The 12,140-nt window shown below is 42.6% G+C and overlaps 2 protein-coding genes across 4 annotated transcripts in view; both read left to right on the top strand.

The window, feature by feature from the left end:
* LOC308080255 (NACHT, LRR and PYD domains-containing protein 3-like) overlaps positions 1–12,140 on the top strand; it is a 126,622-nt gene that overhangs the window by 12,498 nt on the left and 101,984 nt on the right. For all 3 annotated transcript variants that reach the window (XM_080422031.1, XM_080422033.1, XM_080422032.1), the window contains exons 3-5: positions 2,255–2,533; positions 5,535–5,630; positions 6,045–6,119. In XM_080422031.1, coding sequence (XP_080278157.1) covers positions 2,255–2,533; positions 5,535–5,630; positions 6,045–6,119 — 450 coding nt within the window. The remainder of the gene's footprint in view (positions 1–2,254; positions 2,534–5,534; positions 5,631–6,044; positions 6,120–12,140) is intronic.
* Positions 1–12,140, top strand: part of LOC308080272 (uncharacterized protein) — a 117,945-nt gene that overhangs the window by 37,186 nt on the left and 68,619 nt on the right. The window lies entirely within an intron of this gene.

Genomic DNA, 12,140 nt, shown 5'->3' with positions numbered 1-12,140 from the left:
TGGTTTTGTTGTACTTCTATTATAGCATCCACATGTTTCAATACATGTCTGTCCAGTCATCAGAAGAGAAAATGTTCATTTGAATGGTTAGAGTTAATGGAATGATTTTTTCTAATGAACATTCTTTATTCATAATGCAACTTAAGGATTAGTGAATGTGTTTAAATCTGTTGGATGACCATCTCACAATTAATGATGGTGATGCATAGCCTATATGACACAGACAGCGACAGACAGATCTAGAAAGATGGAAGGGTAGTGACACAGATTATGTTTAGTCTGGAAAGGTATTACTATTTTACCTATAATAGTAAAACTTGTTTTATTTATGCGTGAATTTGAATTATATTCTGCATAGCTGTAAATAGCAAAAAACCTTCCTGAAGTTGAGCTTGGTGCGTATGAGAAGAGATGTAAGCAAAATGAATTACATTCACCACCAACTGTTTTCTGCAGGTGGGCGTGTCACTCAATGCAATCTGTGTTTAAATGTTTACTCCCCTATATAAGCACCAATGATCTCCAACATCTTTCACCATGCTTTATTTAGTTGTATAGAGATTGTTTGTAGAGCCCGTCTGATGCCAGAGTTTTGGGTACGATGCAGATTCCAATTTTGGAGAGTCCTAGACCACACATTACCAATGTTTTGACCGATATTTTTCCAAAAAATGCACAATTAAAACGTAATTTAATGAGTTTCTATTTGAGAACTTTTAAAAGCAACACAATATACTATGCACAAACTTTACTTTGTTTATCTAGTTATGCCCTATTCCAAAGAATATATAAATAACTGATCTAGTACAACCTCATAACATGCTGCGTTGGGATGCGTTTAGAGCTTGTAGATCTGCTATTTTTGAAAACATTTGAAATTTTAATAATCACCAATACCAATGTTGTCAAATAATGGCCGTTTTATTGTCCAAACCTTGAACTGTTAGTGCTCTTGGTGGGTTTAAAATATAAACAACTTGTCATACAAAACAGAAGAATGGAACTTTGTTACAGATGGGTTACTGGTGGCAGCTGAAGGTAAAATTAATTGTGGGTATTTTGTATACCAGCATGGAAAACTCCTCTACGGTTAAATTAATGCTGGCACACAGAAACACCTCAATGAAACACACCAACGGGACACTCGGTGGTGCAGTGGTAAAGTCCCTGCCCACCACCGCAGAGGTTGTGGGTTCAAATCAAACCAGAGAACCAGATTTATGGCCAGAGTTTCCTCTTTTGTCAACCCTCAGGCCCTCAGGACCCTCTCAGGGGCCCTGATTCAGCCCCTTTTTGACTATGCTAGCTCCTCTTGGTACTCCAACACCTCAGTGTCACTGAAGACTAAGCTTCGGGAGTACCCGGGCCCCCGTGTACTCCCAGACCCCCGTTGACCCCCAACAGAGGTCCGGGGTATACGGGGGTCCGGGGGTCCACAGGGCCGGGGGTCCACGGGGGTCCGGAGGTACACAGGGGGCCGGAGGTACACGGGGGTCCACGGGGGCGGGGGTCCACGGGGGTGGGGGTCCATGGGGGGCCGGGGACCCCCGGCCGCCATAAGACAAAAACATTTCGGGCTTGTAGATCTTCGATTTTCGCATAAGAATTGAATAAGTGTGGAAAAACTCATTGGTTTATGATTGGAGTCATTGGACTAACAGCTATTTCACAAAACTTGAAGAACAAGGCACTGGATTAATAAAGCCGGACCAGGTCCGGACCAGGCTAACTTCACAGCTAAATTGCCATGGTAACTAAGGCAGGATTGCTTCAATTTTCTTTTGTGAAACAGGATCATGGATAAACATATCCAGGTTTACTGGCTAAGTTAATCTGCCGAGCTAACTCAGCTTTCGTGAAACCGATTCATGGATAATTTAAGCCAGGATAGCCGATTAAACCCGGTTTATCCCTAATCCAGGTTTCGTGGAATAGACCCCTGTACTGCCAGACCCCTAGTGGTTGAAATCTGAATGGCCGGACTTCGCATGACGTGTCTGCAGAGGGACGAAAGAGGGACAGACCGACCGACAAAGCCTCATGTAGGCCGACCCCCTGGGTCTGGCAATGAATGTGAAGCATAAACAATATAATAATAATAATAACCTTGCTCCCCCCACGTGTATCTGTACCATAACCATTCCATTGAGGAAGATCACACAGCCAACATGTGTTTTCCTCATCAACAATGACTGCAGAGTGGAGACCATTTGACCAGTAATTCTGAGCTGTGTGCATTCTTTTTCCCCAACAGAGAGAGTCCCAAAGCCATCAGTGGCTTTCAAACCTTGTACATCTAACTCTACCAGCTGCAGACTGGACTGTTTAGGAGACATCAGAGAGTCAGGTCCGGTCACCTATCGCTGGAAGAAAGATGAAGGGGAATGGATGGTGTCTGACTCTGGACAGAACTCTAATCAGTTGATAATCTTCAACAATGAGGAAGGGAAGAAGGTTGAAAAACTATTTTGTGAAATGAAGAACATGTTCAGTGTGGACCAGAGTGGTCCCCGTGACAACCTACTTTACAAAGGTATGTAGTTTACTCCACGATGTGTAGAAATGTATCCAACACTGACATTTTGACAAATCATAAAACTGGTCATGTGTGTCTGTGTGAAGCACAGTGAAGAAGACACTTTGATTAAACATCCTCCTATAATTCAACAAAGCTCTGTCTGTGCGGTGAGCCCAACATCTCTTCTGCCCGGTTCTCCTCAGTGGCTGAAGCAATTGATCTCAATTTGCACACAGCCATTGACCATTACCATGTTCGCTTTCCCCAAATGTCAGCTGTTTATTAGCGTTTTTGTGTTCGCTGGCTCCCGGGTTGCCAAATCATGTGCGCATATCCCCCCATGGGTATGGTCTAGTGTTGGTAATTCTTGTTGTCTCCTGTGCCGTCTCAACAGTTGAATTCAATTCAATTCAATTGCTGAATTCAATTCAACAAAGTAACTATATTTAATGAATTGACCCAACTTTAACTTCACATTGTTGGAACAGAATGTGGCATGTCATGTAACTCATGAGGCTGAATTCAGAATATCAGCTCTGGGCCTCATTCACTAAGTATCATTTATACAGCGAAGGAGACAGGATTAATTGGGTGTATTGCGTTTGGGGTCTTTACAGTCTCATATGTTTCTTATGTCTATTCAGGCTAAGAGGCCAGTGACAGCTTGTCCATTATGTGTGATATGGGGCGACAGCCCCCCAATGGGAGAAAGAAAGAGAAAATGTTTATTCTACCATGTAACTCTAAAAGCTGTGATTGGCCATTGTAAGGTGTTACACCAAAGGTGGTGTCTTCAAACCACCTACTGAATGTCACAATCCAATCAGGGTCAAGAGTCCTGTGTAGCCGTAGGCCTGTCCCTTTGGGGGGCACCTGGGTGGAAAACCTGATTTGCACCCAGGTTTTCTTATTGACTTCAATGTTAATGTCACCCCCCCCTCCCCCCTTCCCAGCCATTTCAATGCATTCTCAATGTGCTCCTGTGCTGATAAACCTGTTTTATGGCTGTTCTCACTGATAACTACCCCCCACCCCCACCCTGGAGCTCTATTCCGGTAGTAATCATTGCTATAGAGTATTTGTTCAGTAACAGGGGTCTCCAGCTCTCTGCTTTTCAACAGAAAATAGCTACATTTTCAGGTTGGTTGGGATACCAATTGTATCCATTCAGAGACTAAACACATACTGTATTTGTAGTCTGCACGTAGGTAAATTACATTAGAAAATGCAATATGACAATGTCAAGTTAACTAGCTGACCACCACTGCAAGAGGCTATATGCCTATTTGTCCGCTAGAGGGCAGACATGTTCTGTGTAGACTGTATCCAGTGTGTACTGTACTGTAACTTACCACACACTGTATTTTATGTTGGCAAGCTAGAAGACTCATCTAAGTCTTGTTGAAAATTACAGACAAGTACTCTTTTATGGTGGTTTTGAAAGAGAATAATGAGTCGCACCTTTTTAATGGCTGGTGGTAGGGCGTTCCACATTTTGTTGGCAGAGTAGTAGAATCCCCATGTTTGTGCCGAATTTGGGGGGAACAAGATCAGTGGAGCTCCCTCTAATGTTGATTTCACCCAACATAAAAAACACCTTTACCACGCTGAAGAAGTTCAACTTCGTCTCTCGACAAAAATAATAGATCTGCAAGCTTGCAACGTGTTGCATCGCACGGCCTTGACAACTTGTGCATCTGTTCTATCTGGGAGCGAGTCCCTCGATCGCACGATGGATCAGCTGAACGTTAAAAAAGTAATGCTCTCATGTGTAAGGAGAATAAGAAGTTCACAAAGTTTAACACCACGATCAAATAATAGGCTAATAAAACGTGGAAAAGATATAGCTCACCTTTGCTGAGGTAAAAATATGATGTTGGAATCCAGGGAATACCTATAGATCATGGAACACAGCTTTATTGATGACTTTTGGATTAACATATCCTATTCACTGTCCTACGTCGGAATGGGGAATGGATCTGGATGGTAAGACTTATTAGTATAGTCTGTGATCAATATTATAAATGAATAGCGCGACCTTGGAGGAGCGCCTGCCTCCTGCAACATAAGACACGATAGTCTATTTTAATCGAAATTGTGGCCACGTCAAACACACAGAGAGACCTAACAATTCAGCTCTAAATGCATCAGCTGAAGAACCTAAAAATGTGTTTGAAGTTGCATCATGCAATATGCATCCAAGCAATAGATAATTTAGCATTTTTTTCCTTTTCTTTTCTATCTGATGACAAATGTTGGGCACATCAATACTTTATTTGAGGTTTGGCACTGTTGTAATTCATTTTGCACGAAGAATAAGGCATTTTAAGATAGCAAAACAGACAGCATGGTTTGACGCATAATATGCCTCAAACCATGCTGTTTGTTATTAAAATACCTTATTCTTCGTACATTCAAACTCATGTCTGCTCATATTATGAGCAGACATGAGTTTGAATGTACGTCCGCCACAATCCAGACCTTTTTTTTTTTGATGAATCAGACTGTTTGTCGCAAGGTGCGGATATTCTCATAAGTACAAAATCTGTGCGTACCCAAAAAGCTTAGTGAATTTGAGGCCCAATGTGTTTGATATCTCCGTTGATGCTGCATGGTTGAAGTAGTGTAACACATTATTTAAAGAAGAATACATCTGCATTTAGTTGACAACATAATTTGTTTAAATAATGGGGGAGATATCATTATTTTAAACACTCTCAGCCAGGTACCATAACATAGTAGAGTAGTTTCAGACTTGCAGCTGATTGGCCTACATTGATCTGGAAGGTCTAACTCTGTCAACTGATCAGAGCGAGTGAGTCTGGCTAATAAGCTAGTACATTAGCCACAAGAATTGACACCAGAACACGTTGACATGTTAATCTTCATCAACAACAATATGTAGACAAACCTACAAGCAGCCAGTAGCCTGGTTCGTAAATTATTATTATGCCTTCAACCTTTTAATTGAAAGCAAATGAAACCCATTAATATAATTGTTTATTTGTCTCCCAAGAACCTGTGAAACAGACACCTGTGGGAGGGATTGTTGGAGGCAGTATTGTTGCTTTCATCATTGCAGTGGGTTTGATGCTGGGTGTGAAATATCGTGGTAAGTTTCTCTACTGATTTTAAGTTACACATAACATACAACTTACTTGAAAAGTTACTGTTCAACAGCTACAAGCAATGTCAAATATTTTAATCTTTAGAACTGTGTGTGTGTGTGTGTGTGTGTGTGTGTGTGTGTGTGTGTGTGTGTGTGTGTGTGTGTGTGTGTGTGTGTGTGTGTGTGTGTGTGTGTGTGTGTGTGTGTGTGTGTGTGTGTGTGTGTGTGTGTGTGTGTGTGTGTGTGTGTGTGTGGCCTACTACTGTAAACTAAATATTTCATTAAGTGTTAATTTATTAATTGTTATGTGTCCAAACAAGCCAACAGCTGAAACCGCATATCACTGTTATGTAATATGTTATCACTGTGTTTAACATATTACATATTGTTTGAATTTCATCTCGGATCGTATAAAAGAGAAGTTGCCAGAGTCTGTGAGGCGTATGCTGCCTCCACGTTGGTTTGAGCCTGTGGCTGTGGATGATCCTGAAGGTGAGTCCATTTAAGAACTTTATTTGAGCAGTTTGTGGTCTGGAGCTGAACCTCCAACTCATTTATAATAATAAATATAAAATCTTATTGTCATAATGAAAAAAATAAAGCATCTATAAGATGAACATAATAACCATAACACATGATATGTGTGTGTTCATAATAAACCTCCAATCATCAATTCTCCCTGCTGACTGTGATGACTGTCAGAGTTGCTATAAAGTAAGAATAGGCTATTTGGTGTTGTTAGTAATCACATTTAGGGATACATGTGGACACTTTTATTCCACTCTGATTTAAATCATTCCTAATAAAGGTTTTGGCTCAACTGTTTATATGGGATGTGATCTAATCTGGTCTGGTGTTGTTTACATATTATATTATTATATTTTAATCAGAACAGCTGTAGCACATGTCACACAGCCTGTGTGTGACATGCACAAATGATGAGTACATTGCATTTGTTGTTTTTTTGCACATGTTTGAATAACTTCCCTAAAGATGGATATCAATGGTCTGTTCAGTGCAGTATATGCTGTTTGTTTTGCTCTAATCAAGCAGCAGCATGATAACAACACATGCTTAATTCTACTGGGATCAATGAAGAGGAGAAGTGGAGCACAAGAACGACTTTGTAATGATAGTACTGAGGTTACAACAATGCATAACTTACTTCCCTGCAGTGTTATGAAGCCATAATAATGCAATATAAATGCACATACAATGCATTATACACCTGACCTTAATTACCCAATTTTCCTTTTGATTGGTTTGTGAAAAGGTTTAAACCACCACTCTGCAACAGATTAAAATCTCAGTTTTGGTCTGTTTATTCTGATTGGGGTTTATGGAGAATCTGTATTCTGTTTGGGCTTTTAAACTCGCAAACTCCCAAACTCGAAATGTATTTTCTTTTTACTAAAGAGGTAGATAGATGGTGAGATTCCTGATATTGAGCAAACACTCAGAATAAAGAGTTTCAATGTTTTAAGAAAAAACATTGTTAAAACTATCATAAGGTATTAATAAACAATAGACAGGTTCTAACGGAAGAGAAACAGACATACAGTACCATATGTAGTAAATCTTTATTTCGGTCCATTTAAAAGAGCAAATATACATACATACATTTGAGTCCAATAATGCTAGTGGATATGTACCATATATACCGATCAATGTTGTTTACTTGCCATGATGCCGTCTTAACACCTGACACATGCACGCACACACACATTATTAACGTCTGATTGAATATCAGACATGCAAAAGTGTCACTTTTCAGCTACAGTCACCTTTTTGAACCCAAATAGGGCAATTGTGTGACACCTGACCCGAAAGAAAACAACATGTTGTCACCTTTTTCACCTCGGGGCTGTTTGCATGCCTGCAATATAGTGTGTGCACTTTGGCGTGCCAGTGTCAATTTTGACAGCTAATTTTATTTAGTTCTAGTCATAGTCTTTTGACAGAAATTCAATTTAGTTTTAGTCATATTTTAGTCCTCTGAAGTGTTTTAGTTTTAGCCGACTAAATAGCATAAGATTTTACTTGCCATGTTGCCGTCTTAACACCTGATTTATACTTACAGTAGCTGCATGTTGAAAAAAACTAATCTACAAGCTTACAACGCGCCGCAGCGTGTTGTAAGTTTGTAGATCAGCTATTTTCGGAGTATGACACCGGCGCGCAACCAGTAATGAAATTAGTAGAGGCCCTAGGAGGGGTCCACGCGCACCCTCTTATTTTTTTTTCTAGTTTTGATTTTTGCCATCCATAGGACCTCTAATATAGGGATCCCAAGAAAAAAAGTGGTCCAAAGTCTGTTTTCTTTCAATGTTTTATTACCCCTATGAGACCTGCGGGATGGCTGGCTGAAACGCCAGCGAGACTGTCTTTCGGAGACTGTGGCACGCTCAAATTTAGACGTAGCCCAAAGATAGAGATACCATTTGATTCTAGACAACCTCAGGTTTCCAATGGGACCAACCTTGTCATGCTACCTTGTCGGTAAGGGGGCTAAATACCTAATGATTCAAAGTTAGACAACATTTTGTCAAGGGAAAAACGTCCATCACTATTTTCCAAATGGTCCCCTGAGCTGTCACCTCGATATAAGTGAATTGAAATGGGTTACATGGATACCTACAAGCCTCCCCTGTACATAATTGCCACATTTATGCCAATCTCATGCAGTTGCAGGCAAGAACCATGCAGTTTTTTGCATGCAGTACAAATATGTAATTTCCGCCTATTGTAAAAAGGAGACCACTTTACTGTAGCTATAGCTGCATGAGATCACTGTACTGTATCTATAGCTGTATGAGATCACTGTACTGTATCTATAGCTGTATGAGACCACTGTACTGTATCTATAGCTGTATGAGACCACTGTACTGTATCTATAGCTGTATGAGACCACTGTACTGCATCTAGAGACCACTATACTGCACCTATAGCTGCATGAGACCACTGTACTGCATCTATAGCTGCATGAGACCACTGTCTGCATCTATATCCCACTATACTGAATCTAAACCGCTGTACTGCATATATAGATTACTGTACTCCATCTATAGACCACATACATTGACCACTGTACTGTATCTATAGACCACTATACTGCATCTCAACTCAACACAACTCAATGTATTTATAAAGCACATTTAACATGACCAGGTCACCCAAAGTGCTGTAAAAAAAAGAGTACAGGTTAAAACAAAACCAGGACACAAAACCAGTGGGGGGGGGGTCCACAGATGCTCTACAGATGTGTCTATAGATGCACTAGAGTGGTCTACAGATGCACTAGAGTGGGCTACAGATGCACTAGAGTGGGCTAGAGATGCACTAGAGTGGTCTACAGATGCACTAGAGTGGGCAGATGCACTAGAGTGGGCTAGAGATGCACTAGAGTGGTCTACAGATGCACTAGAGTGGGCAGATGCACTAGAGTGGTCTACAGATGCACTAGAGTGGTCTACAGATGCACTAGAGTGGGCAGATGCACTAGAGTGGTCTACAGATGCACTAGAGTGGGCAGATGCACTAGAGTGGGCTAGAGATGCACTAGAGTGGGCTACAGATGCACTAGAGTGGGCTACAGATGCACTAGAGTGGGCTACAGATGCACTACAGTGGTCTACAGATCACGCCAGTGGTCTACAGATGCACTACAGGGGTCTACAGGTGCACTACAGTGGTCTACAGATGCACTAGAGTGGGCTACAGATGCACTAGAGTGGGCTAGAGATGCACTACAGTGGTCTACAGATCACGCCAGTGGTCTACAGATGCACTACAGTGGGCTACAGATGCACTACAGTAGGCTACAGATGCACTAGAGTGGTCTACAGATGCACTACAGGGGTCTACAGGTGCACTACAGTGGTCTACAGATGCACTAGAGTGGGCTACAGATGCACTAGAGTGGGCTACAGATGCACTACAGTGGGCTACAGATGCACTACAGTAGGCTACAGATGCACTAGAGTGGTCTACAGATGCACTACAGTGGTCTACAGATGCACTACAGTGGTCTACAGATGCACTAGAGTGGGCTACAGATTTACTAGAGTGGTCTACAGATGCACTAGAGTGGTCTACAGGTGCACTAGAGTGGGCTAGAGATGCACTAGAGTGGGCTATAGATGCACTAGAGTGGGCTACAGATGCACTACAGTGGTCTACAGATCACGCCAGTGGTCTACAGATGCACTACAGGGGTCTACAGGTGCACTAGAGTGGTCTACAGATGCACTAGAGTGGTCTACAGGTGCACTAGAGTGGTCTACAGATGCAATAGAGTGCTCTACAGGTGCACTATAGAGGCACTTGAGTTGTCTACAGATGCACTAGAGTGGTCTTCAGGTGCAATAGAGTGGGCTAGAGAGGCACTAGAGTGGTCTATAGATACAGTACAGCATTCTATAGATACAGTAGGTAGTCTATAGATGTAGTACAGTGGTCTCATACAGCTATAGATACAGTACAGTGGTATATAGATGCAGTACAGTGGTTTATAGATTCAGTACAGTGATCTATAGATGCAGTGCAGTGGTCAAGATGCAGTGTAACCCTATGATAGAAAACAGGGGTATGTTCCTTTAAGGGGTGGCGGGCTGAGCGCACCGACGAAAGGTATTATGGGATGGTTCTATTGTTTTGGACTTCTGTTCTAGTGGAGAGGGAAGCGGTCGCATTCAAAAGCGAGGAAGTGATATTTTGTATTGAATACGGATGATACCATTTAGAACCCTGGCTGTTCACGTGGATTTATATTATATATTGTTATTAAATCACCAGTTCTCCAGCACGGACTCCTTCTTTCTTTTAGCATAGAAGAAAGGATAAGGATTACTCTGAAAAGCAAGAGGAAGGTGGTTATATTGGCGCCCAACATTGTGGAAAATGTATCGCTCCGTAATCAACGAGGGAAACTATGAATACGGCGAACCGAGCCGCCCCAATGTCCCGTCGCGGGACAACACGGAACAGGACCGAAGTCACCGAACGAGTGAGTTTGAGCACAGTTTATCTCAACGTATTAACGAGTCATTTGAAGCACAAACTGCGGAGGAACCGCCACGAAGGAGATCTCATAATCAATTCTGTGAAATGATTGTACTAGATGAGACCGGTTACAGTGACTATGAAGCGCGTTCAGACGTGGAGAACCATTTGGGGGAACTTGAAACTGTTCCCCATTCATTCAGTGCACCCGGCACGTCCTATACGGGGGCGGGCCTACAGACTGAGAGAAACTTTTCGGGGGGGCTTGAAACCGTCTCACAGCATGCTGCGCAATATGACGCGTCGAGCCACGTGATCAATGGCAGCGTCAGTGACATGCAGGCACCCAAATGCACTGCTGCAGACAATTACAGTTCAACTCAAATGTTTCACTGCATTTTGGATAAAATGGATGAGCAAAACAAGAACTTAACTCACCTACAGTACAGTCTGATGAAAAATCAAATTGATTTCAAACAGGAAGTTATGGAGCAAATTATGGGAATTAAAACACACACAAAACAGGTGGAGACAAGACTTGGTGGTTGTGAGGACTCTGCAACCAGACATGACCATGAACTTGATGACCTGAAAAATGTGGTGAATGATGTCCAGGAGTGTTTGAAGGTGACACAGTCAAACGTACAAACATTGAATCAAGCATTTAAGTCTTGCAAAATGGACTATGAGGACATTAAATATTCTCACCTGAGTGCCATCAACAGGGAGGTGTCAATGCTCAAGCACCGGGTGCATAACATTCATCAGACTGAAATTCAGGGAATGGCTTCTGCTATGAATAAGCCCAAACCTCACCAACTGCATGGTGACATCAGCCACCCACCTGCCCAAATTGCTGCCCACACTGAACCAGGCCCCGTAACAGCAAATTATATGGCACCAACCAAGTATGCACAACCGCTGCACAATGACTACCCCCATTCTCCACTGCGCCCCAGTAATGCTACAGTACGGGCCACATCCTACCCTACAGGCCCAACAACCTTACAAACCCCAGGGATGCAGAAAATGGGGAATGATACAAATAATCTCCCATCTCACCGACAGCAAGGGGAAATTAGACCCTCAACCACTTATGTTGTTGCCCACACTGTAACCAACGCCATGCCAACAACAAATGTGTCAACACCCCGCTACTGTCAACCACTTCAAAGTGCCTTCCCTCGACCCCCACAGCACCCCAGTAGTGCCACAACACAGGCCACGCCCTACCTTAAAGGCCCGATGACCTTGCAAGCCCTTGAGTTGCAGGGAATGGGGCCTGATACAAACATACACCCGTCTCACAGACAGCATGGGGAGTTCAGAGCCTCCCCAACCCACATCGCGACCCTCGCTGAACAAAGCCCCATAACGGCACATGATATGGCACTGCACAACGACTCTCAGCCACTTCACAGTGCCGAAACCCACCCTACACTACGCCTCAGTACGGCCACAGCGCAGACTACCCCCTACCCCAGAGGCCCAACAACCTTACAAGCACCGGAG

This window comes from Gymnoscopelus braueri (assembly GCF_963280865.1).
Source record: "Gymnoscopelus braueri genome assembly, chromosome: 24".
In the NCBI taxonomy this organism is placed as follows: domain Eukaryota; kingdom Metazoa; phylum Chordata; class Actinopteri; order Myctophiformes; family Myctophidae; genus Gymnoscopelus; species Gymnoscopelus braueri.
The sequence above is the reverse complement of the archived record's forward strand: the minus strand, read 5'-3'. Positions and strand labels throughout refer to the sequence as shown.